The 26,505-nt window shown below is 49.1% G+C and overlaps 1 protein-coding gene across 3 annotated transcripts in view; it reads left to right on the top strand.

Moving 5' to 3' along the window:
* Window positions 1-6,775: 6,775 nt before the first annotated feature.
* Window positions 6,776-26,505, top strand: part of GNL3L (G protein nucleolar 3 like) — a 33,714-nt gene continuing 13,984 nt past the window's right edge. The window contains exons 1-9 of one of the 3 annotated variants that reach the window (XM_040998099.1): window positions 6,776-6,853; window positions 8,336-8,425; window positions 15,627-15,688; window positions 17,503-17,610; window positions 18,300-18,416; window positions 19,992-20,075; window positions 20,242-20,377; window positions 21,603-21,706; window positions 24,919-25,063. In XM_040998099.1, coding sequence (XP_040854033.1) covers window positions 8,410-8,425; window positions 15,627-15,688; window positions 17,503-17,610; window positions 18,300-18,416; window positions 19,992-20,075; window positions 20,242-20,377; window positions 21,603-21,706; window positions 24,919-25,063 — 772 coding nt within the window. In that variant the 5' untranslated portion in view covers window positions 6,776-6,853; window positions 8,336-8,409. Of the gene's footprint in view, window positions 6,854-8,335; window positions 8,426-15,626; window positions 15,689-16,881; window positions 17,611-18,299; window positions 18,417-19,991; window positions 20,076-20,241; window positions 20,378-21,602; window positions 21,707-24,918; window positions 25,064-26,505 lie in introns of those variants that run through there. The other 2 variants (XM_040998090.1, XM_040998109.1) reach the window with 2 other exon arrangements.

Here is a 26,505-nt window from a genome sequence, read left to right as displayed (position 1 = left end):
CAAGTTAAACTATAGCATATTTGCAACTTCTGAAACTAATAAGTACATTATATGAAACTCCATTAAATTAACAGGAAAGAAGAAATTGCATTAGAAAAAAATTAGCCAGCTAAACAAGAATGCAATTTAGAGAAAAGGTATGTAAAAGACATATGAAAAGATAGTTCGACCTTGGGGCCTGGGTGGTGGGAGCTTCCAGCAACCTGGCGGGTGCTGTGAGTACCCAAGCCAGGTCAAACTCAATGCTTGGGGCCCTGGCCACAGCCACTGCTGCCACATGGTGAGTGAGTCCTGGAGTTTAGGTGGCCAGAGCCAATTGGCACCAAGGTCTGCCTGCTGGGCACCTGGTGGTGAGCTCTGGGGTCTTGGGGTATGGAATTGCTGTCTAGGTACATCTGTGAATGAGGCTACTGTGCGTGTTGGTGAAGAATCAATCCTGAGGGACTCCCAATGACAGGGTCACTTTACTTGCAGGTAAGCCAAGGTCCTGGGACCTGGTGGGTTGCAGGGGAGAGAATGGAAAAATCTGTTTGGGTCAGACTGATACATCAGCCTACATGGGAGTCCTGAGTAGGGCTTGTTATCATGGAACATGGCTGACCACCTCACGCCAGTCCATGTGACAGCTAGGGCTGGGCGCACCTGTCCAGCAGGACCAGATCCAAGTAGCTGACTGAATGTCGGAATAGGGATGGGTCACATTAGGCAGAACCATGACACTAACCAGCACACGAGAGAGCCAGGTCTGGGGGTAGATTCTGTGGGGCATGTGTGGGTCCGACCTTGTGGAAATACAAGTCCAGCTGGTAAGCTCAAGAGTTGCGGTGGGGAGGGCTGAGCTAGATGTGACCATGGAACCCGCCATCACTCATGGGTACAGGGACCGAGAGTAGTCCGGGCAGATCCAGGCTGCAGCACACGCATACGCATCCTAAAACAGGGTGTGGGGCAGGCCAGGCCACAGCATTCATTAGCTCATGCAAGGCCAAGATGGAGGGGCAGGTTACGTTGGGCAAGGGCCTAACACCCACTGGCATGCATGAGATCTGGGTCTGGGAGTGAACCAAGTGGGGAAATGTAGGAAACTCCCCTAGTGGGTTACAATTCTCACTGATGATCACCTGGTTCAGGCCTGGGGGTTGGGCAAGCTGGGCAAAGTAGCTCCAACGGCTGGCTAATGTGTGGGTTGGTTATGGAAGCAGGTGGATCAGGAAGGGCCAGGCAAACTTTAGCTCACAAGTAAGAAAACAAATCAGAAACTGCAGCACAGGTCATGCCGGGCTAGGCTCTAACATCTACTGGTTTGCATGAGCCAGGGATGCCAGGCTACAGCATCTAAGGCAAGGGCCAAAACAGATGAGGGGCTATGTCAAGCTGGATCAGAGCAACTATTGGCATGTGTGCCATCTATGGTTGGGAACAGGCCTAGTTGGGAAGCTAAGGGGACACTCTGGCTGGGTTGGGGTTCCCACTGGTGAGTGCTGGGGCTGGAGTGGGGGCTGCGTTCTGGTCTGGATATGGATGCAGTGTCCCTTGGCAAAATGTGGACTGGGGCTAGACTTCAGCATCAGCTGGTGCTTCTGAAGACCAGAGTAGGTGTAGGACAGACTAGCCTAGGTCTCTGCCCCTACTGATCCATATGTGAGCTGAGTCTGGGTGTGGATGAGTCTTGGCTGGGCTGAAACATCCAACAGTAACAACTGGAATGGGTTGATGGCCAGTTTGGAAAGGCCACTGTTCTTTTCAGGACAGGAGGTGGACTAAGTAGTACTGGCCCATGGACCCACCAGTGTGCACGAGATCTGACACTGGGAAAGGTTCTGATGGAGGAGCCTGGGAAATCCCTCTGTCGGAACACAGTCTGTCCTTACAGGTAAGCCCAAGAACCACTATTGGGAGCAACCCAGACCAAGCCAAGAAATGGTACCAGGTGGCATACATTTGGCCCAGGTCAGGGGCAGGCCAGGCTGAACCAGTTCCCATCACCTGCTGGTGAATCTGAGCACCAGAACAGAGTGTGGGTCAAGCCAGATTCAGTCCAACACATACCAGTACACATGAGGGCTGAAACTGAGGGCCGGCTGGGCTGGGCTATGGTGTACCCCCACAACCCTGAGCTGGAACTGGAGGTGGGCCGGCCTGGCCCAGGCGCCACACCCACTGGCAAATGCCGAGGTGAAGTGCGTCATGACAGACTGGGCCACAGCACCCAACCAGCACATGTGAGAAACAGTGGGCAAAGCTGGCAGGGGGAATGTGGAGGGCTTCCCTACTGGACCACCACAGCAATAAGAGAGCATGAGTTGGGATGGGGGCAGACCAGACCAGGCAGGGCTACAACACCTGTGGGCCTCGTGCGCTAAATCAGGGAAAAGCCAGGCTGGGCTGACTGTTCTGACCGGTGCAAACATAAGTCAGATTGAGTGTGCGTTGGCTGGGCTTTGCTGCAGCATCAGCTGGCAGATGCTGGTATTGGGGCTAATTCTGTCAAGTTACACTGCAGAACCACCTGGGGAGAGCATGATCTATGAATGGGAGTGGGCCCAGTAGGAAAATAGTGGGCACCTCCTTCTTGGGTTACCACTCCCACTGGTGAGCATGAAAACCAGGAAAGGGGCAGGCATGGCCAGACAGAGTGGCACCCACCAGCATGTGTGTGGGCTGAATCCTGGGGCTGGTTGGGTTGAACTAAACCTCAATGTCCATTGACATGTGTGAGAGCTGAATGGGATGTGGGACAGACTGAACAAGTCTGCAGTACATACTGGCAAGCATAGGAACGAGGGCAGGGGGCAGGCCTGGTGGAGTTTATGCGGAGTTGCCTCGACTAGGCTGCAGCTCCCACTGGTTTGAATGAGGGCCCAGTATGAAGTGGGCAGGATCGGGCTGGACTGCAACACCCATTGGTTTGTGTGGAAGACAGGACTGGAAACAGAATTAACCCAGTAATTGCAACAGCCAGCATGTGCATAAGCTGATTGGGGTGATGGATGGTGCCGGACTCTGTACTGCATGCACACACCAGAATCAGGTCTGGGATCACCTCAGATAAAGTTTCTTTGGGGATCCCTCCAACTGAGCTGCTGATCTCAGAACCCCAACCATGAAGAGAAGTGCAGGTTCCATGGTCTGACCATGGAGTACATGTGTCAAAGCTGAGCCTCCTGAGAGGCTCAGACGGAGCAGTGGACAGCACATCCAGGTACACATGGAGGATATGGCAGACCATAGGAACCTGCAGAGGATACCTGGCACCACAGCAGAGGACAAAGGACAGAACAAATCTATCATCTACCCCAGCCATGCGTTGGTAGTGAAAATCTGGACAGAGACTCTAAGGTGGATTATGTCAGCCATTGGATTCTGGAGACATTTCATCATGCTTGGAATGGCAAGATTGGCACCAATTCAGGACTGTTGAACCATCAAAACCACTTGAGCAGGACCCTCAGAGCATGCCCCATGTCGGGGTCTTTGGGATGGTTGGGAGGCTGGGTGGGGCTTCTCTGTTTCTGACACTTACCCAGGTTGTCGCCTTTGTCAAATTTTTTTCATGGTATTGTGCTGTAAGGATGTATCATGTATTCATTTCCCTCTTGCTGGACATGAAACTTCCTCATAATGCCTCCTTGAACTTCTTTAGGATTTTATGTCTTGGGGAGTCCTGTGGATCTAGCCACCCCCACCTATGTCCAACAACAGAAATGCTCTTTTTTTTTCAAACTAGTAATACTAATTTTCACTGATATTAAAGACTTCATTATAATATTTTCCCTTTAGTTTGTGCATGTGAGCCTTTAAAAAAAAAAAAAAGAATTGGGCCCAGCAGCGTGGGCTAGTGGCTAAAGTCCTCGCCTTGAACGTGCCGGGATCCCATATGGGTGCCGGTTCTCATCCTGGCAGCTCCACTTCCCATCCAGCTCCCTGCTTGTGGTCTGGGAAAGCAGTGGAGGACGGCCCAAAGCCTTGGGACTCTGCACCTGTGTGGGAGACCTGGAAGAAGTTCCTGGCTCCTGGCTTTGGATCGGCATAGCATCGGCCCTTGCGCTCACTTGGGGAGTGAATCATTGGAGGGAAGATCTTCCTCTCTGTCTCTCTTCCTCTCTGTATATCTGACTTTCCAATAAATAAATAAATCTTAAAAAAAAAGAATTATTTATTTTTATTTGAAAGAGAGAATGGGAGACAGTAACTTCCATCCACTGGTTCATTCTCTAACTGGCTACAATGGCCAGAGTCAAGCTGATTTGAAGCCAGGACCCAGGACTTCTGCATCTCCCACATGGTTGTAGGGGCCCAAGGACTTGGTACACCAGCCGCTGTTTTTCCAGTTTAGATCAGAAGTGGAGCAGCCATAGCTAAAGCTGGTATTCATAGGGGATGCCTATGCAGTAGGTGGAGGATTAGCCTGTTGAGCCACTGAGCTGACCTGTGGAGTTTGAAGGTAGGATATAGTGGCTAAGTTATTGCATCTCATATCACAGTGCCTGGGATCAAGCCCTCTGTTGAATTCTTTTTTAAAAGATTTTTTTTCTTTATGAGAAAGTCAAAGTCACAGAGAGAGGGAGGGACAGAGATCTTCCATCGGCCAGGGCTCAGCTGGGCTGAAGCCAGGAGCCAGGAGCCTCACCTGTGTCTCCCAAATGAGTGGCAGGGACCCAAACATTTGGGCCGTCGTCTACTGCTTTTCCTGGCAGAGAGCTGGCTTGGAAGTGGAGGAGGGGGTTGAATCAGTTACCAGTATCCATTTGGTGGGTTTCCATTCTATGCCACAACATTGCCCTCTTTGCTTTAAATTCTGATCCAGTTTCCTGGTAAGACACAGCCTGGCAGGCAGAGGACAGCTTAAGCACACGAATCCCTGCCACCATGTGGGAGCTGTGGATGGGGTTTTTGCCTTCTGGCTTCAGCCCAGGTTTGGGTACCACCAGGCCTCTGTGGTGGTGGCGCTGGTGTTGCTCTGCTTCTCAAGCAAAGAACAATCTTTGAAAGCCTGAGCCCATGGTGGGTGGGAAACAAAAAGCCCTTTCCTAGTCATCAGTCACAAAGACATTTTCCTGTACAATTTTGTGTAAACCTTACACCTTCACTATCTACACTCTTACATGGAATAACTAGGAACCCAGTTTTATCTCTCTCCTCATGCCGAGGCCAATTTTCCAGTGTTACTTTTGAACTAGTTCCCACTGCCAGTAAGCCAGTAAACCGACTTATTTATTTATTTACTTAGTGAGTTTATTTTACAGAGAAGGAGGGAGAGAGAGAGGAGACGGGGAGAGAGCTATCTTCCACTTGCAGCTTCATTTCACAAATGGTCACAGCTGAGCTGTTCCAAAGCCGGGAGCCAGGAGCTTCTTCCAAGTCTCCCATGTGAGTGCTGGGCCATTGTCTATTGCTTTTCCAGGCTATGAGCAGGGAGCTGGCTGGGAAGTGGAACAGCTGAGATTCGAACCACTATGTATATGGGATACTGGCACCAGAGTTAGAGGATTAAGCTATTATGCTACTGCACCGGCCCCAAATTCACGTATTTCACGTCTGCTGAAGTCTGTCTTATACAGGTCCTGTACTGGCTTGGCATTACTGAGGGCTCTAAGCTGTATGGCTGCTGCTCTCAGAGTTCAAGCTCTCGCGGAGACAACAGCCAAGTAACTACAGAACAGAATTGATACCTGTCAACCAGCACAGACAAGGTGCACTGGACCACACACTTAGAAAAGTCAGGCAAGATTTCAGAGAAGTGAGAAGATTTAAGGCTGCAGAGAGGTCGGAAGAACTTGCAGACACAGGGGAAAGGTGAAGATGGCCAGGGCTGGTATCGGGTCCAGAGTAATTTGATGTGTCTGCAGGGCGAGAGGTTGGAAGCCCTCTATGCATGTAGGGGTGGGTAGTAAGTCTTAGGAGTATAAGGGGAGTATGGGGTACAGGAGGCATTTTCAGCCCCAAAGTGCTTGGGCTGGAGGAACATACTTTTGGGTAGGGTCTTCCTGTACTCTGTGCTCCACTCATTCCAAGATTTAGACTTGGAATTTTTTTTTCCAGAGTGCTATTAGTGCTATTTTACTATTGGGGAGACCTCTCTCTCCAGCCAGATTAGCAGTGCCTCGCCAAGGAAGGCGTGCCGAACCCTGTGCTCGCCCCCCACTCCAGAGACAGCAGCTCATTTCCTTTTGCGGATGCTGCTCCGGGACCCACGGCGGGAAGGAGGAAAGGAAGGGAGCGGCTGTCATGTGTCCCCGCTTCTGCTCAAGCCGCCTGCCCAGGGCTCTGACCTTTCAGGTTGGGTCGCTGTCTCGGGGACTGTGTGGGGACCGTACGTGTCGGGAGGGTTGTTGGAAAAACTGCCAGATTCACTTCAGGCGGAGATATTTGACCAGACATGTGACCCGGGCGGCCATTTTCTCACACCCGGCTCGTCGCCATCTTCCAGGCAGACAAAGACACCAACCCCCACACTCGCCTGAGGCCGGCAGGGCCTGCTCACTACGGTTTGGAAACATTGACATTTAACTGCAGACAGCGGGTCGCGCATCAGCTATTTTGCCTTACAAGTAGGATGTTACGGCCCCAGGAGTCAGCAGCTGCTTCCTCTCGCGGCTTCCCCGCCTTCTCCTCCCACCCGTCCGCTAATTCCTTTCCGAGCGGCCGGGGGGCGGGGCCGGCGTGGGGACGGGAAGGGGACGGGCGGGAGCCGGCTGTCAATCCGAAGCTCCGCCTCCGCGGAGGGCGCACGGAGGGCGGGGCCGTGCGTCCGGGTCGTGGGACCCGGAAGTTGCAATCTTGCCGCGTGAGCGCAGGCTTCTCCGCCAAGCTCGTGCTACTGTGTCCTCTCGGGGCCCCGCAGGAAGTGTAGGTAAGAAACAATTCTACTCCTTTGCCCTCGGGAACGCTCGCTCAGCCTGCTAGGCTGTAAGATACATTGTTTTTGAGGTGAATCCAGAGTTGCCGCCAGCTTGCAGCAGAGAAGCAGATAGCCGGCCCGCTTCCAGCGTAGCTGGGCCGGGTCTGCTGCGCACGCTGCGGCACGCCAGACTGGTTTTGCACGGGTTAAAGGGGCACGCCCTGCCTGACCGAAAAGGCTGGACTCTGCACACAGCGTGTACGGAGGCACACATCTTATTTGTACGGAAGGGCGTCGGTGGTCCTCGGGCCCGCAGTATAGTGGCACTCCTCTGACGTAGACAGGCGGCTGGGCTGAACCACGCAGACCTGAGATCTGCCTGGACGCTCCCCAGCCCGCGGACAGGTGCTCTTCACGGCCACTGCCTGCTAACAGAGGGGTGCAGAAACGTTAGCCATGTAGAGTCCGGGGGCCCAGCTCCCTCCAGCCGTGAAGAGGAACTCTGACGTGCAGTCCCACTCTCCCTCTTGCACGCCCTCCCTGAAGTGGGGGCGCAGGTCCCGGCCTGTTACACAGCTCTCCCCTCCGCTTCTGCTTAGGCTTGGTTGAGAAGAGACAGGAGCCTTAATCCCGTGGAGAGGGGGCCCTGATAACAAACGGAACCGGACCGGAAACAAACCGTGCTGCCTTCAGTGTGAGGGTCCCGTTGCTCTCCCCCCGCAGCTCATGCCAGTCCACATGCCCTGTTAGGCTCCAGGATAGACTGGGCCAGCCCAGGTGCTGACCCCACTTACTCAGAGCTTCACAGTTGCGCCCTTTGGTCCTGCTGTCACCTCACTGTAGGGGCAGGACTGTCAGTGTTGCCCCATAACTTCTTCCACGGTTAAGTGACCCAGGCCTCCCCGGGCAGCAGGGAGGCACGCAGGCTGTGTGCCAGCTTCCCTAGATTCTCCACGCCCTAGAGTAGAGGACCAGGTGCCAGGCCCCAGCTCTGGTTGTGGAAGTCCAGACCCAAGCCACACGTGGAGACACAGGTTTTTCTGCCCCTCCGCTGACTTCTGTGTGTGTAGACACACTCTTAAGAGCTCCTTTTGAAGTCCTCTTCCCCAAGGTAGACACCTGGGGTCTGTTTCCTCTTTTCCCAGGGGAGGTGAGACCCAGAAACCCCTCCCCGGGACAGGGACACTGGTGCCATCTCCTGTGGAAGCAGAGCAGGCGCTGTGCCCCTTCCCTCCCGCTCAGTGCCGAGGGGGTTAGCACTGTTCTCTTACCTAGGGTATGAAAGTACAAGGTGGCAGCTTGAGGCCCTGACTCCGTCCACACAGACGGCCTCGTGCTGCTCTCTCCCTGTGGGGACTGAGCTGTGTGAGGTCCTAGCTCCAGAAGTGCCCTGCTTCCCATGAGTGTATTTGCTAATATCTTTTTTTTTTCATATTTTTATTTTCCTCACAACCGGTCTCGTGGCATTGTGATTTCTACCCGTGTCTCTTCCAGTGGCTTCATCTCTCATCGTGACAAGAACAAGGCGGGCAGAACTGAAGCTACCTACGTGCTTTCCACTGATCACCATGAAACTAAAAAACAGTGAGTGTCCTTTGCCGCCCCATTGCATTCTGTGTTTCTAAGAAATATTTACAGTATTTCACAGTAACTTTATGTGTCTATGTGTGTGTGTGAAGAGTTAGAGTGAGAGACAGATAGAGGGGGATCTTCCATGCACTGGCTCATTCTTTGGATGGAGGCATGCCCAGGGCTGGACCATGGTGAAGCCAAGGGCCTGGAACTCCATCCCAAGTTCTTAGGCCATCTTGTTTTTTACTTTTTAAAAAAATACATTGTTAATATAGTTGAGAGGGGCGCATGCCCATGTGGGTCTCCGATTACTGATTACTGCGGGGAGGGTGGAGGCATGGAGGAAGTGGATGGGACAAATGTTTCTATTTTTTTTCCTTGATGTTCACAGGGGAGGAGGGTAGGGTACCATTTCTTGCTGTCAAACTACATCAGCACCTGGGGACGGGGCGGGGGGGGGGGGACAGTCATTTGATGAGTCCTTAGACACCCCAATGTGGAGCACAGTGTTCTGAGGGTGTTATTTGGGTGGTATTGATAATTCTGAGATGATGTTGGCTTTGTTGCACCAGGTTTGAGAAAAACTTTCCGAGGTCTGTTGACTGACTATATTCATCTTAGTTCCTCCATAGGAACCTGTTGCAAAGCTTGGACACGAGAGTGGTCCAGCCTGTTCTGCTTTCCATCCTCTGATGAGGCACTTGATGCCCTCTGATAGCCTAGATGAGCTGGCTCTCATGTTCTCCGTGTGCATCTGGGCATGCTGACCACTGCACAGGCATGAGCAACTGAGGGGGCCCAGTCCTGACACATGCACTCTAATATCAGACAAATGTCTAGTGATTTCCCTATGGGCTCAAAAGATCAGAGGTTTATTAAAGTAATTTTCCCCACTGTTTAATTTTTTTAAAAGGATAATGTGAGAGTAGGTTAGGATTATAGGTAGTGCAACATGTTAATTTTTTTTTTGTTTTAAACATTTATTTCTGTTTATTGGAAAGGCAGATATACAGAGACAAGGAGAGAAGGAGAGAGAGGAAGATCTTCTGTCCGCTGATTCACTCCCTAACTGGCCGCAATGGCTGGAACTGAGCTAATCAGGAGCCAGGAGCCTCTTCCAGGTCTCCCACATGGGTGCAGGTCCCAAGGCTTTGGGCCATCCTCGACTGCTTTCCCAGGCCACAGGCAGGGAGCTGGATGGGAAGCGGGGCTGCCGGAATTAGAACCGGCGCCCATATGGGATCTCAGGGCGTGCAAGGCGAGGACCTTAACCACTACACCATCGCGCCGGGTCCCCTAGGTCCAGTTTTACAGATAAGGATAGTAACATCAAGAATTGCTGTGTCTGACTGGTGCAGTGGTTCAGTTGGAGGATGTATGTATCTTCTGGCCCTATGTCAACCATGTCCCAAACGAAAGAACAACTTTAGGGACCAGCAATGTAGCATAGCTGGTAAAACTACCACCTTCAGTGCTGGCATCCCATATGGGCACTGGTTCAAGTCCTAGAGAGAATATTCCTGTTCTGATCTAGCTCCTTGCCAGTGTGCCTACAAAAGCAGCAGAGATGGCCCAAGTACCTGGGCTCTTGGACCCACAAGGAAGATTCTAAAGAAGTTCCTGGTTTATGGTTTTGGCCTGTCCCAGTCCTGGATATTGTAGCCATTTGGGAAGTGAACCAGTAGATGAAATTTCTTTCTTTGTATAGCTTTCCTTCTCTTTAATTTTTCTTTTCAAACAAATAATCTTTTTTTTAAAAGATTTATTTTATTTTTATTGGAAAGTCAGACACAGAGAGGAGGAGAGACAGAGAGGAAGGTCTTCCATCCGATGGTTCACTCCCCAAGTGACCACAACGGCCGATGCTGCGCCAATCTAAAGCCAGGAGCCAGGAGCTCTTCCAGGTCTCCCACGTGGGTGCAGGGTCCTAAGGCTTTGGGCTGTCCTCGACTTGACTGCTTTCCCAGAGCCACAAGCAGGGAGCTGGATGGGAAGTGGGGCTGCCAGAATTAGAACCAGTGCTTGTATGGGATCCCAGTGCATTCAAGGCAAGGACTTTAGCTGCTAGGCCATGACGCCAGACCCTATGTGTGTGTTTTTCAACAGGGAAATTCAAAATTCACACTTGTTACAATAAAATTACTTCCATTTTATTTAAAATATTTTGAAAATTTATTTTTTTATTGGAAAGTCAGATTTACAGAGAATGATCTGCTGATTCATTCCGTAAGTGGCCACAATGGCTGGAGCTGTGCCAATCCAAAGCCCGGAGTCTCTTCCGGGTCTCCCATGCGGTTGCAGGGTCCCAAGATCTTGGAACGTCCTTGATTGCTTTCCCAGGCCACAAGCAGGGAGCTGGATGGGAAGTGGAGCTGGATGGGATTAGAACTGGTGCCCAAATGGGATCCCAGAGCATGCATTTAGGTATTAGGCTACTGTGCTGGTACCCATTTTATTTTAGTTTTATAAAATTAAAAACACCTTATTTTGAAACACAGAGGCAGAGATACGGAGAGACAGGGAGAGATTTTCCATTTTCTGTTTCACACCTCAAATGCCTGTAACACCGAAGACTGTGCCAGAGTGAAACCACAAGCCAGGAGCTCAGTCTATGTCTCCCACGGGGGTCAGGGACTCAGACCCTTGAACCACCATGTGCTGCCTCCCAGAGTGCACGTTAGCAGGAAGTGGAATCCAGAGCAGAGGCAGCACTTGAACCTGGGACTCCACTATGGGATGTAGGCATTCCAAGTGCCACCTTGACTACTGTGTCAAATGCATAGTCCTACCAATTTATTTTCCACTTATTTCTTTGCCCTTATTCCATTGCTATCTTTTATATTTTATTTATTAGACAGAGAGATTGAAATTGATAAAAATTCTTCAAATGGCTACAGCTGCCAGGATTGGGCCAGGCTGAAAGCAGGAGTCCACAGCTCCGTCTGGGTCTTCATCTGGGCGGTCTGCTGCTGCTTTTCCCCGGCACATTAGAAGGGCTGAAAGTTGAATTTGAGACTTGAAGGGTTGCTGGTGTTGCAGGTAGCTGCTTGCACTGATACACCACAACACCAGACCCTACAGTCCTTTCTGAGTGTGTGTTGCAGTGCTTAGCTACATTTGTAGCTTTTTAGCTATGTTTCTAGCTTTTTACAGAGAAGGAGTGACAGAAAAATCTTTCATCCCCTGGTTCGCTCCATCCAGCACTGAGCCCATCTGAAGCCAGCAGCCAAGATCTCCTTCCGGGTCTCCCCATATGGGTGCAGGCTCCCAAAGCTTTGGCTTGACTGCTTTCCCAGGCCACAAGCAGGGAGCTGCATGGGAAGTGCAGCAGCCAGGACACAAATCGGCGCCATATGGGATGCTGTTTGCAGGCCAAGGAGCGGCCAAATGAGCCGTTACACAGGCTCCTCCACCTTTTCTCTTTAATGCTTTACTTATTTATTTGAGAGAGAGGAAGCTCCCATCTCCAGGTGTGCTGCTTAAAGCCTGAAGCTGCTCCCTAGGCTTGAGCTGGGAACTGGGAATTCAGTCCAGGTCGCTCGCATGTGTGGCAAGAGCCAGATGCCCTGTGCCTTCCCCGCTGCCTCCCAGGTCTTTGTTAGCAGGGGCTGCAGTCCGGAGCAGAACTGGGAGTGGATCCTAAACGTCTGGGCCAAGTGTCTGCTCCAAGCTTTCTTTTTTAGATTTAATGATACATTTTACTAGATGTTCTGCATGTCACTGTTTGTTACCTTTTAGCTTGAGATATTTATTCTGATTTAATTTTTATTTTTACTAGGAGTTTTTCCAGAAAGCAAGTACAGGTAATAGTCTGCACATCTGAAAATGTCTTTATTTCATATGCACGTAAGAATGATCTATTTACAAGGTACAAGGACTTGGCTTGCAACATAGCTCCTTCTCTGGGAACTGTGGAGTGCATTTCCTTATGTCTCAAGTGTGCGGAACTTTGAGAAGGCTGTCTCCTTCATTCTCTTTTCTAAGCAATTTCTTTCTTTCTTTCTTGTTTTTTTTTGAAAGTCAGATATACAGAGACAAGGAGAGAGAGAGATTTCTGTCTGCTGGTTCACTCCCTAAGTGCCCACAACAGCTGGAGCTCATATGATGTGAAGCAGGAGCCAGGAGCTTCTTGTGGGCCTCCCACAGCGGGTGCAGGGTCCCACGAACTGGTGCTTAGGTGCTTATTTGGGTTCTGGTATGTGCAAGGTGAGGGATTTAGCCACTAGGTTATCTTGCTGGGTCCTCATTCTCATTTTTTTTAAAAGATCTATTTTATTTTTATTGCAAAGTTAGATATACAGAGAGGAGGGGAGATAGAGAAGATCTTCAGTGTGATGACTCCCTCCCCAAGTGACCACAATGGCCGGAGTTGCACCAATCTGAAGCCAGGAGCCAGGATCTCCTCCAGGTCTCCCACGTGGGTGCAGGGTCCCAAGGCTTAGGCTTTGGGCTGTCCTCTACTGCTTTCCCAGGCCACAAGCAGGGAGCTGGAAGGGAAGCGGAGCTGCTGGGATTAGAACCAGCACCCATATGGGATCCTGGTGCATTCAAGGTGAGGATTTTAGCTGCTAGACCACTGCTCCGGGCCTGGTTCTCCCTCTCTCTCTCTTTTTTTTTTTTTTTTTTTTTAAGATACTCTTGTTGGGAAACTTGCTAGGTTTTTCTTCTTTTTAAAAGATTTATTTATGGGCGCAGAATGGTAGCCTAGTGGCTAAAGTCCTTGCCTTGAGCGTGCTGGTATTCCATTAGGGTGCTGGTTTGTGTCCTGGTGGCCCCACTTCCCATCCAGCTCCCTGCCTGTGGCCTGGGAAAGCAGCTGAGTTCAGCTCAAAGCCTTGGGACCCTGCACCCATGTGGGAGACCTGGAAGAGACTTCTGCCTTCTGATTTTGGATTGGCTCAGCTCTGGCCATTGTAGCCACCTTGGCAGTGTGTCAGTGGATGGAAGATCTTCCTCTTAGTGTCTCTTCCTCTCTGTCTAACTGCCTTTCCAATGAAAATAAATAAGAAAAGGTTTATTTATTTCTTTATGTTTACAGTTTCTTTTCATTGGAAAGGCAGATACAGGGGCAGGGAGATAGAATCTTCCTCTGCTGGTTCACTCCCTCAGATGAGCACAAGGCCCGAGCTGAGCCTGTCGGACCAGCAGCAAGCAGCTTCTTCTGGGCCCCCTACATAGATGGCGGGAGCCTAAGGGCTTCCACTGGTTCTCCCTGACCACTGGCAGGGAGCTGGGTTGTAAGTCGGGTTAGATCCCATATATGAGGCCTGTGGTGGAGGCATAGCTTTTATCTAATAAGTGACAATATCAGCCCAGTTTTTCTTTATTCTTGGAGAAGTTTCATCAACTTCAGGAAATGTTATGTATTATTTAAGAACACTATTTGTAGGGCTTGTTGTGGTTAGCCTAGTGGCTAAATTCTTACCTTGCATGCACCGGGATCCCATTTGGGCACTGGATCGTATCCCAGCAGCTCCACTTCCCATCCAGCTCCCTGCTTGTGGCCTGGGAAAGCAGTCGAGGACGGCCTAAAGCCTTGGGACCCTGCACTCATGTGGGGGATCCAAAAGTAGCTCCTGGCTCCTGGCTTTGGATTGGCTTAGCTTCAGCTGTTGCGGCCACTTGGGAAGTGAACTAACTGACCGAAGATCTTTCTCTCTGTTTGTATGACTTTGCAATAAAAAACCGAAAAAATCTTAAGAAAAGAAAGTGTTTTTCTCACTTTGGACCTTTTTGTTTTTTAGAGGCAAAACAGTGTGACAGAAATGTAGAGATTTCATTCACTGCCCATTCTTCAAATGTCTGCAATAGTCCGGGCTGGGTGAGGTGGGATCCGGGAATCCGGAACTCAGGCTTGGTCGTTTACATGGGTGGCTGGGATCCGGGTTCTTGAATCATCGGTGTTTGCCAGAGTCCGGAAGAAGGAAGCCGGGTCAGGGGTCAGAGAGCTGGACTTGAGGCAGGCATTCTGGTGAGGATGTGGGCATACCAGTGGTGCCTTAACTTTTTTCTTTTTAAAGATAGGTCTATTTTTTTTTAAAGATTTATTTATTTATTTTTTTTATTGGAAAGTCAGATATACAGAGAGGAGGAGAGACAGAGAGGAAGATCTTCTGTCTGATGATTTCACTCCCCAAGTGGCTGGAACGGCCAGTGCTGCGCCGATCTGAAGCCAGGAGCTACGAACCTCCTCCAGGTGTCCTATGTGGGTGCAGGGTCCCAAGGCTTTGGGCCGTCCTTGACTGCTTTCCCGGGCCACAAGCAGGGAGCTGGATGGGAAGTGGGGTTGCCGGAATTAGAACCGGCACCCATATGGGATCCTGGTGAGTTCAAGTTGAGGACTTTAGTTGCTAGGCCACGGCACCGGGCCCATATCTTAACTCTTGCATCAGATTCTTGTCCCCATTTCTTTGGAATTTTGTTTTTGTATTTTTCTTTGTTCAAACTATGCTTCCCCCTTTGTCCTTTAGCTTATTATCTTGTTAGTGATGTCCCATTCATTTTGTTCTTCACCACATGTGTTACATTTTTATTCAGTATTAAGTTTTAGGATTTTTGTCTTTCTCACGTGGTTTCTTTGAAACATCTTGAGTTTCCAGCAGGATTTCCAATAGTATTCCATCTCCTACACTAACTGTGCCTCTGTGCGTGCCCGCTGTGGTGACGGTGAAGCTGGTTCTGTGTGCTCACGCCAAGTTGCTCGCATGTTGGTGGTGCATCCTGATCTTCCTGAGCTTCCTCCCTCTTTTGGAATTTCTGAGCCCCTCTTAAAGATGGGGAGAGACCTTCTCAGTTCTGGGCTTTATCCAGGCATGACTGGGCATGTGGCTGCCCTCGCCTCCTTCGGTGGGCAGGCGGGCAGCGGTTCACCTGAGGTCAGGTTACTTTGCAGGCAGTGGCTTTAGCATTTACCCAGGCTTAGGTGCTGGGACTCCTCTGAGCACTTTCTCAGGCTTTCAGCTGCCTTATCTCCGCCTGGCACTGAAATTGTTGACTTGTCCTGTTTGGGCTGTTGGCAGGGAGCGAGGAGTCACAAGTGCATATTTAGGTCACTGTTTATGGAACAGCCTTTATTAGAATTGTTGGTGTTTGCCCCAAATATAAGCACAACTGTTTCTCATACCATTGTTCCCATCAGGGCGATCTGGTCTTGATGTAGGTGTCAGTAAGTGCCGGGTAGGTGAACGATGGCTCTTTCCTCTTTGTTTTGCAGAAAATAAGAAGGCAGGCAATGGTCCCAAAGGCTTCAAGAAGGTAAGTTGGCTCTGCCTTGAGGTGAGGAGTGCGCACTGAAAATGGGTTTAAGTTAGGAACAGGGTGTTGGCTCTTGCAATGGCTCACAGAAAGTGATAGATACTGGAGTGACTGGCAGTCAGTGGATCAGGCCTGGTCCTTCCTCTGGGTGGCGGCAACAGTCAGCACTGTTCGTGAAGTTCCTACCACAAACCATTTGCTACTTTGTGTTCAATTTTCCTTGATTGAGATTATCATCATCCCCATTAAACATTTTATTAATAGTGTGAGAATTAGAACAAGAGTGTATGCTCAAATAGTGGCTCACTCCCCAAAGGACCCCTATGGCTAGGAGAGGCCAGGCCACTGCCACGAAACTGGAACTGAACCCACGACTCCCAGCTGCGTCCCAAGGGGAGCCAGAACTTGATCCCAGTTATCAAGTGGCAACTTAGCTGCATCCATCCCCACACCCCTATTTAAAGTTTTTAAAGATTTATTTATTTTTATTGGAAAGGCAGATATACAGAAAGGAAGATCTTCTGTCTGCTGATTTACTCCCAAATTGACTGCAGCAGCCAGAGCTGAACTGATCTGAAGCCAGGAGCCAGAAGCTTCTTCCAGGTTTCCCACACGGGTGCAGGGTCCCAAGGCTTTGGACCATCTTCTACTGCTTTCCCAGGCCACAAGCTGGATGGGAACTGGAGCTGCCAGGATACGAACCGGTTCCATAGGGGATCCTGGTGCATCCAAGGCGAGGACTTTAGCCACTAGGCTACTGCGCCAGGTCCACCCCCATTTAAAATTTGTTTAAAGTCTTATTTATTTGAAAGTCAGAGTTAGAGTGAGTGAGAGTTAGAGTTAGAGAGAGAGAGAGAAAAAATCTCCTGTGTTCTGCTGGTTCATTCTGTAAATGACTGTAATGATCTGAGCTAGGCTAATCTGGGGCCAGGAGCCAGGAGCCAGGAGCCAGGAGCCAGGAGCCAGGAGCCAGGTCTCCCATCTGCAGGTTCACACTCCAAAAGCCTGTAATGGCTAGAGCTGAGCCAGTCTGAAGCCAGGAGCCAGGGGATTCTTCCAGGTCTCCCACGTGGGTGCAGGGGTCCAAGTCCCTGGACCATCGTCCACTGCATTTTCAGCCTATTAGCAGGGAGCTGCGTGGGAAGTGGAGCAGCCGGTGCTCAGTGTGGCACTCATTATGGGATGCTGGCACCACAGAGGAGGATTGGCAGGCTATACCATTGTGCTGGCTGCCCCATCCCCATCTTAAGTGACTCAGTCCCAGAGAGTTTTTTGGAAATGGTAACATGATTGGGACTTGAGTCTTGTTCCCAGGTGCTTCCTTCTTATGAAGAGTTGAAAGCATCATGTTTGGCCCTAGAGTTTAGGTCTCCTGGTCCTGCCGGGAATGTAAAGTGAAGGAGGCTCGGGCTAGAGCTGTGAGAATGAGTGTGATCTGCCAAAGACAGAACCAAAGTCCTGTGCGCTGCTGCTTCAGGTAGCTGGCCCCATCCCGAGGTTTCTGATTTATGTGACAGTTTTTCTGAGAAGCTGCCGGTTTGGTAGTGAATTGTCCAAAAAGCGTTTCTTGGCCTTCGGAAAGCTTCCCAGCTGCCACTCTCTGTACCCTCTCTGGAGTTCTGGAGTTCATCCTTACCTGCTTCAGGAAGGGAGATCTCCCTCCAGTCAGATGGGCAGATCTCTGGGAACAGAGCCCGTTAGGCCCACTTCTCTCCTCCCCTGCCACCTACCAGCTGCACTGCTTGAGCTGCTTTAGACTCTGCCTCTCTTAGGTGGGCTCATGTACCTGGATCTGTCAGCTCTGTTTGATTTCTCTTCTCTTGTGTGCCCACCAGCCAGCAAAGGGCATTGGTAAGAAAGCAAACCATGACGTCCCCTCTGCCTCCCAGTTTGTTCGCTCCAATGATCATGCCAGTCGTGAAGCTGAATTAAGGAAGAAGAGGGTAAGTTCTCTCAGAGGAGAGCGTTGGCCTGAGTTGAATGTCAGATCTGTCCAAGGATGGAAGGGTGGAGGCTGGGTGGTTAGAGTTCTTGAGGCTGCTTGTGAACAGGCTGAGCCGAGGAGATTATGGTGATATCGAATGTATTATCCCCATTTGCTCCTCTGCCTCTCCTGGCCCAGACCATTGTTGCTCTCCTTATGTCCACACCCCTGCACTGCAGCTACTCCTGCAGACCTCACCAGTGTCTTCCCTGACTTTCCATTTTACAGATGATTTTCTTTTCTCATCTTAATGGGATTCTCCACAGTTGAGGCCATGCTTTGCCTAAAGCAGTCCGCGTGCCTCACTTTTCATCCTCCTTCGCTTTGACTTCTGCTCTTCTTCCTGCTCTCTCATTGATAGTGAATCCAAGACTTAGTCCTCTCTCCTCCTTTGGTCCAAAGCGTTCTCTGCCCAGGCTGCATTCTGTGTGAGCTTCACACACCCTGGTTTTCTCTGCCATTCTTTCCTTTTCATCTCTCTTCCTCTCAGACCTATGTCTGCTGCTGCTGTCACACGTTCCCTCTCTCTGTACCCTGCACCTCAGATCTCTGTCATCTCACACTTCATGCTTTTTCTAGGTGCCACCTGTCCCTCCTGCAGGCTGCAGTCCCAGGCAGCTGCAGTCTCACTGTGTGTTCACTTGTCAGGTGGAAGAGATGAGGGAGAAGCAACAGGCTGCCCGGGAGCAAGAGAGACACAGACATAGGACTATAGAGAGCTACTGCCAGGATGTCCTTAGACGCCAGGAGGAGTTTGAACGCAAGGTAAGAGAGCTCTAGCCCTTTGAATAGAATTGGTGTGGGTTTACTCAAAAGTAACTCTTACCGTTGTTCAGTGACAGGAAAGGTGTTTAAGTCTGTTTTCTGTTGCTGTACTGCAACAACTGAGGCTGGGCAATGTATAGAGGAAAGAGATTGTTTAACTCACAGTTCTGGAGGCATATGCCGCTGCCGCTCAGCAGCAGCGACAGTAAAAACGACAAGGCACACTCTTGAGGGTCTGGGAAAGCTGGAACTGCAACCGGACCCCTCACTGCCAAAAGTGGCTGCATTTAAATCCTTATCTCCACTGCTCCTGTCCCCATTGGTCTAAGCTTTTCCTCCCTGCTTCTCCAGCCCTCTTTCTGCCACCCTTCCTCCCGTTCTTCCTGTACTTTCCCTGTCTCCTTTCCGCCACCCCAGTCTTTCTCATCTGTCTTCGTCTATCTGTCTATCTGTCTGTCTGTCACAGTTGTCCTGTCGGTCCTCCGTCCATCCTAGTCCGTCCGTCCTCTTTTACTGGCTACTTTTATATTGTTCTCCACCAATCACTTCTCCCCGTGGGCCAACTTGGCGCTACGTGATAGGCCAGTAATTACAGCGGGGGCATTAGCCTATCCCTGTGACTTCCTGGTTACCTGCTGGCGAGACCAGCTCTGCTTCTTGACCCTGGGCCAGCTGCCATCTTGCCCCTCTCAATCCCGGAGCAGCTTCAGCACCCTGCTCCCCACAGGCATATACATTCAAGATGTGATGAAAGCCTTGTGTTCTGTCTTAGCAGAAGTGCAAGAGCAACTGGGCATGTGTAGAAGGCCACAAGGGGGGTCTAGTAACTATTCAATGAGAACCTCTCACTGCTGTGAGACAGCATCAGTCTCTGCACGACAGCTCTGTCTCTGTGACCCAAACGCCTGGGCTCCCTTCCTCATGCTGTCATATTGAGGGATCCAACTCAACATGAGTTTGGGTGGGGACAGACCCTTTTTAAACCATAGCCAAGAGTTGTGTGGATTATTGGAGGGGGATATCTGTGGCAAGGATAGAAAATATTGGAGACAAGAAGCATGAGGATAAGAGGGAGTAAAGGAGGCTGACTTGTGACTGGCACAAGCCCTAGAGAACTCCTCTTTCCCAACCTTGAACCCAAAGATTGAAAGTGGTGGCTGGGTCAGGGACCCAGAGGACTACGATTTCCGGGTGAGGGGAAAGGGAGTGTTGAGAGACGGAGAGAAATGTATGCGAAGGCATTCATCTCCCGGGGCTCCTTGGTGAGCGTTTCTGGTGTATATTCTCGTTATACATCTGGCACCCAAGACTCCTTTTTCTAACACAATATATTTTGCTCCCTCTCTTGTCGCTTGTGGACAGTCCCTTTCCCTGCTGTGCACACTCAGGTCTGAAGCTGGTGCTCAGCATACACGTGGGTGCAGACCTTCACGATGTCTTCGCATTCTTCCAATTGCGCTGGGCCGAGACTCACATGACCTTCCCAGCTTCTTGTGGTTTCCAAAGCCCTGCTGTATTCCCCTTATCCTCCTCTGGATTATTCTCTCTCTCTCTTTTTTTTTTTATCTCTGTTAGGAAGAAGTTTTGCAGGAATTAAATATGTTTCCTCAGCTGGATGATGAGGCTACGAGGAAGGCTTATTATAAGGAGTTTCGTAAGGTATGGGGGTCCAGTTCTTAAGGCCCTTTGGTCACGGCCTGATCCCTTCCCATTTGTTCTCCATTTTGATTTGGTTTTTCCTGAGACAGTAACATTTGCTTTCCCAAGCTTCTGCAGCTACCTTCTAGCACTTCCCTACTTGGAACCCCTCTCTTCTGCCCGGCAGGTGGTGGAATACTCTGATGTGGTTCTGGAAGTCCTGGATGCCAGAGACCCATTGGGCTGCCGTTGTTTCCAGATGGAGGAAGCTGTCCTGCAGGCACAAGGCAATAAGAAGCTGGTCCTGGTCTTGAATAAGATTGGTAGGTGTATCAGAATTGGGAAGGGCAGGAAAGGACCGAGGTTTCTCGAAAGACTAACTTGGAGTGGACACAGCAACCCAACAACTCAGTGGTATTCATGATAGTGAGTGTAAGATAGGAATTCTTGTTCCAGGTTTTCAGAGTCAGGAATGTAGTCTAGAGTTCACACACACACACACCCCTACACACACACACACACACACACACACACACACACACACACACACGGTGTCTAGCCCCAGGTGGCAGATGGCAGTGGAGTCAAGGGCCTGTCTGCCTGTTGGTTTCCTGTTCCTGACGTTTTGAGCTTTTTCTGTGACCTCACAGTCCAGGAGAGCTCCTGTTTCCCTAAGCTGGAACCCCAAGACTGGAGCAGAAGAGCACATGGATCCAGAAGGTAGTTGGGTATCACTGAGATCTGGATTTCATCCTACCCGTGCCTCCCTGAGATACTGGCCAAGTCTTATCATCTCTGAGAGTTCCTATTTCTCTCGTGGTAAAATGGACCAGAAGTGTCCTAAGCTAGAAAGAGCAACACAGAGAGAGAAGCAGTTATCTTCCATTGCTTGCTTCACTCCCCAAATGTCCACAACAGACATGGCCAGGCCAGGCTGAAGCCAGGAGCTAGGAACCCCATCCAATTCTCTCATATGGGTGGTAGGGTGCCAAATACTTGGGCCATCTTCCCAGCATGTTGGTAGGAAGCTGGATCAGAAGCAGACAGCCGGGAGTCAAATTGACACTGTGATATAGGATACCAGTGTTGTGATATAGGATACCAGTGGCTTGACGTGGTGAGCTATAATACCAACCCCAAGCAGTCTCACAATGTCGTGAGAATTAACGATAAAGTGCTTAGTGTATGGTTGGTACTTTGCAATGGCAGTCATTCTTGTTAGGGTAATTGTTGGCATTGGCCCAACCTATGATGATCCAGAGAGGTGATGGCAGAGAGGTCGTTAAGAGACCTCTGGGTACCTTGTCTTGAAAGGAAGATGTTTGGGATCAAACAGCTAGTGTGACTTTCCTGAAAATACAGGGAGAGCCACATTTTCCCATAGACCAGGCTGTGCTTTTTAATGTTAGTCTGGGGACTGCACGGGGACCAGCAAACCAATGAAGAGACTTGCTGAGAGGAGGTCAGCCTAGCCTTGTGTGTGGGCAGGTGCTAGGCAGTGAACCATGAAGGTATTGTACCCTGCTCATCTGTTCCAATTTTCCCTAGACCTGGTCCCCAAGAACATTGTGGAGAAGTGGCTGGATTACCTTCGGAACGAGCTGCCAACTGTGGCTTTTAAGGCCAGCACCCAGCATCAAGTCAAAAACCTGGTAAGCCTCCTTTGTGGTTGTCTGAGGCCAGGGTTACAAGGATGACAACTTGGACTGTGGAGTGGACTCCTTTTTGTAACTGAATTTGGACTTTAGCTTTGAGTTATATTGAAACAATTTTTTAAAATTACTGGTGACTTTTTTTTCTTTTTACATTTTATATTTATTATTATTATTATTACCATTTTATGATACAATTCCGTTGGCTCCTGGTATTTCCCTTATCCCTGTACCAATTTCTGCCCCCTAGCCTAGTTCCTCTATATCATTACTAAAATATAGTTCTTCATACACAGTCATATGTCCATCACTGCAGGCATGGACAATGGCAGAGAGTCCAGCATCCTATTGTCAAGATATAGTAAACAGTTTCATTGTAAGTCCATCTTTGTCTGGAAGTAGATATGCATACTATATTGTATCCTCACATCTGGATATGTTAGTCTCCATTTCACAGCTACTGTACATCCCCTCAAATGAAAAGTCATAATACAAAATCAACACTAGAAAGAAAAATAGAAATTTACAATGCCATGAAGTTAAATAACATGTTACTAGATATGACAGTCTCCATTATACAGCTACTATACATCCCCTTAAATGAAGAGCCACAAAACAAAATCAACATGAGGAAGAAAAAAGAAATTAACAACACCATGAAGTTAAATAACGTGCTACTAAATGATTAACCTGTAACTGAAGAAATGAAAATCAAGAACCTTCTTGCAGAAAATGATGCTACTGTTTGATCTATGAGTCATTGAAGAATTTAATCAGAAGAAAGTGTTTTGAAGAGATGAAACTAACAGAAAACATCAAAACCCATGCGATATAGTTTCTGCTGATTTTTGTTGCTGATGTGTGTCTCCTCCAGACAACAAATAGATGGGTTTTGTTTTTTAATCCAGTTTACTGATCTATGATGTTTGATTGAGCATAAGCCATTTACATTCAGAGTTAAATATACATGGGTGGTAATTTGGTCCTGTCATTTTAGGAATGGGTTGTTCATTGGTTTAGTCTTCTGTTGTCATTTTACTGGGATGTTCCTCTCATTTTGGTTTTGTTGGGTGCTATTCCTCTTCTCTGTCGAGAACATTTTGAAGCCTCATTTGTGGGCAGGTTTGAAAGAGGCAAATTTTTTTAACTTTTCCTTACTCTGGAAGAATTTTATTTCATTTTCAAAGACAAAAGAAAGCTTTGCTGGATATGTTAACCTAGGCCGACAATTTTTTTCTTTTAGAATCTGGAATATGTTACTTCATTCTCTTCCTGCCTGTAGAGCTTCCTGTGAGAGATCTCCTGTGAATTTAATTGGCATTCCTTTATATGTCAATTGATTTGTTTTCACGTGCACATTTAAGGATCTTTTCCTTCTGTCCAATTGAAGAGAGCTTGATGACCATGTGTCTTGATGAAGATTGGCTTTGATCAAGCCTTTTGGGAGTTCTGTGCCCCTCCTGGATGTTGTTTCCCAATTCTTTCTCCAGATTAGGGAAATTTTCCTTTATTATTTCATTAAATATATCTGTAAAACCAGTTTCCCTTTCTGAACCTTCTGGGAGTCCCATAACTCTTATATTTGGCCTCATAAATAGTGTATTTCAATTCTTTTTTTTATTTTTTTTAAAAGATTTATTTATTTTTATTGGAAAGGCGGATATACAGAGAGGAGGAGAGACAGAGAGGAAGATGTTCCACCTGATGGTTCATTCCCCAAGTGACCACAAAGGCTGGAGCTGTGCCAATCCAAAGCCAGGAGCCAGGAGCTCTTCTGGGTCTCCCATGTGGGTGCAGGGTCCCAAAGCTTTGGGCCGTCCTCGACTGCTTTCCCAGGCCACAAGCAGGGAGCTGGATGGGAAGCAGGGCTGCCGGGACTAGAACTGGCGCCTATAAGGGATTCCGACGCATTCAAGGTGAGGACCTTAATCACTAGCCTATCACGCCGGGCCCCATGAAAATAATTTTTAACAAGTGCTTTCAAGTATCTCTGCTCAGTTGAAACAGAGAGGGATCATTTACCCAGGAGGCTGGAAGAAAGGAGCCCATTAACATGCGGCTCCTGTTGAAGTTTTCAATAGGAAGCAGTATGTATTTCAATTCTTGAATACTGTTTTTTGGCCTGATCCAGCTCTGCTTCCAACTTTTTGTTTGCTTCCCCCTGGCTGCTCCATGAACTTTTTGAAGTATCTTTTCGCATATTCTTCTCTGATTTTTTTTTTCTTAGAGATATTTCCATGGAGATATACCTTTTGGGTGGCAAAAATAAATATAATTTCTGGTTTTCCATCATTATGGCCAGTGTGTACATAAATGCTTGTGCCCATACTGGCAAGTGGGCCATCGTTTGTGACGGTTATGTCCTGAGATGGGGAAAGGCTTTATGCTTTTTGCATTCTTCCTATATACTGCCAGTTGTGTAGCTATGGCTGTTCCAATGGGGCTTCCCACCAGTGGAGTAGGAGACTGGGAGAGGGCCTCTTCCCTATGCCTTTGCCAGCCCTTAAAAGCATTGAATGTCTAAATCTTCGAGAAACTTGATATTCCATTTCCGGTTTTTCGGTCTTTTTTTCTTTGCCAGAAGGTGATAAATGTCCTTTTCTAAAAACTATATTTCAGTTTATTCCACTTTAAGGATACACCTTTCGAAACTGTTTCTTATTGGTTGCTAATTAGGCTAATTCAAATTTTGTGATTTCAGAAACCATGCTGGGTAAGTAATGAATGGGAGAAGTAGGGGAAAGATATTTTTGCTATTAGAGGTGGCATCGAGAGTGAAGAAGTGGAGGCTGGGATTTCATGCCCTGTATAAGGAATCCAGGCCATTTAGGCCATGGCCAGGTGCTGTCATCCCTTCACAGGTAGGGAGAACAGGCATCCTTGTTGTGCATATGAGGGCACGGAGGGCCAGAGAAGGGAAGCAGGCTTTGCCGAGTGTCAGTCTGTGAGAGGTAGAGTTGGGTGAAGTCTGGCCTGTCTGGAGCAAGCCTGCACATGTGATCCTGCTGTGGGGGTGAAAGATAATGATTGAGGCAGAGCTAGAGAGGTACAGGTGGCAGAGGGGAGCAGGGAAGCAGCCTGTGGGAGAAGGCCTCTGTTGGCAGGCTGAAAGCCCCAGTGGGGAGTCTGAAAGCTTGCTTGGAAGTTGAGAAGCTTGGCTCAGACTGCATTTCCCACCTGAGGTTTCTTGTGTACCTTCCCCTGTCTTCTAGAATCGTTGCAACGTGCCTGTGGACCAGGCTTCGGAGTCCCTGCTGAAAAGCAAAGCCTGTTTTGGAGCTGAAAATCTCATGAGGGTCCTGGGGAACTATTGCCGCCTTGGTGAAGTGCGCACCCACATCCGCGTGGGTGTTGTGGGTAAGGCCTGGCAAACAGGCGCAGCGCAGGTTCTGCCTTGGACAGCGGGGGAAACGAGCCTGAGAACTTGGTGTTGCTCTTTTGGCAAAGAGGGGAGCGCTCAGAAAGGATTTTGTGATTTGTGCTTTGGATTGGTGGGGGTTGGAAGGCACACTTATTCACCACTGTATCATAAGTGTTTGAAATGTGGACCAGATGTGTGGTGCCAGCCCTGGAATTGGCACCATGTCATCCTGTCAGAGCCTTGGGAGGGAGAAGTGACCACCACCTTTTCAGATGACAAGACAGCCTCAGAGAAGGGAAAACCCCCATGGAAACAAGATAGATTCAAAGCTGGGCCTGTTAGGCACCCAGGGTATGGAGGGAGGACAATTGCAGTGGGATAGGGAGCTTGTGAGAGCAGAGATAGCTCATCTGGGAGAGAAAACGAACCCGAGAGAGACGCTGGAAAGAGCTGGGCATTGAGAACATACAGATGTACAGCCCTGAGAAGCCTCAGAGAAAGAAGCAGGTGCTGGAAGGCAGAGTTGTTGGAATATGGGAAGAGGAGGCAGTGAAAAGGAAGATGCCTGCGGAGACAGGGAGATAGAGCCAGGGAGACACGTATGTGTGTAAATACCTGCCAAGGGGCATGCCAGGGATAGACACCTGTGTCTCAAGAGATGCAGGCATGTGTGCACAAAGAAAGGATGCTAGCGGCAGAGATAACGGAGCAGGAGAGAGGCTGCAGCAAGAGAAGCTGACACAGGCGTGCACATATAGACCTCAGTACACCTCCAGCACCGCAGACACAGATCTACACGTGGAGAGAGATGTACAGGCCTGGGAGAGGCACGTCTACAGATACTACTGGTCCAGGAGCAAAATATGTCAGCCTTCCCTACACATGCTACTCCACCTCTGCTCTCCTAAAGCAGATAGAGCCTCAGGATCTTTTTCTCGTCTCTCGTCTCTGCAAGTCTGCCTTTCCAAGAAAAATAAATAGAAAGAAATTGGAATTAAAAATTTGTTTTGGGATAAAATTTTTTTCTTTTTCTTTTTTTTGAAATCCATGTATATACAGTGGGTCTTCAGCTCATATATGTGCTATGAAGAAAAAATACATGGATTTTGATTTTTTAATGTTTAATTTTTCATTGAAAGGCAGAATAACAGGGAGATAATAGAGACAGCAGTTTCCCATGTGCTGGTTCACTTCCCAAATGCCTGAAACTGGAGGGGCTGGGTGAGCCTAAGACAGGAGCTGGGAATTCCGTGTGGGTCTCTCATGTAGTGGCAGAAACCCAGATAGTGGGATGTGGACTGTTACCTCCCAGTGTGTTATCAGGAGTCGCCAGGACTTGAACCAGGCATTCCATGTGGGATGTCTGTATTGCAAGTGTGGCTTAACTTGATGCTGTCTTCCCTGGCCATTAGCTGGATAGGAAGTAGAGCAGCCGGGA

Source organism: Ochotona curzoniae, unplaced genomic scaffold (genome assembly GCF_017591425.1).
Source record: "Ochotona curzoniae isolate NIBS_2020 unplaced genomic scaffold, NIBS_Ocur_1.0 contig_1274, whole genome shotgun sequence".
NCBI classification, from domain to species: domain Eukaryota; kingdom Metazoa; phylum Chordata; class Mammalia; order Lagomorpha; family Ochotonidae; genus Ochotona; species Ochotona curzoniae.
This window is presented reverse-complemented; position numbering and strand designations above follow the sequence as displayed.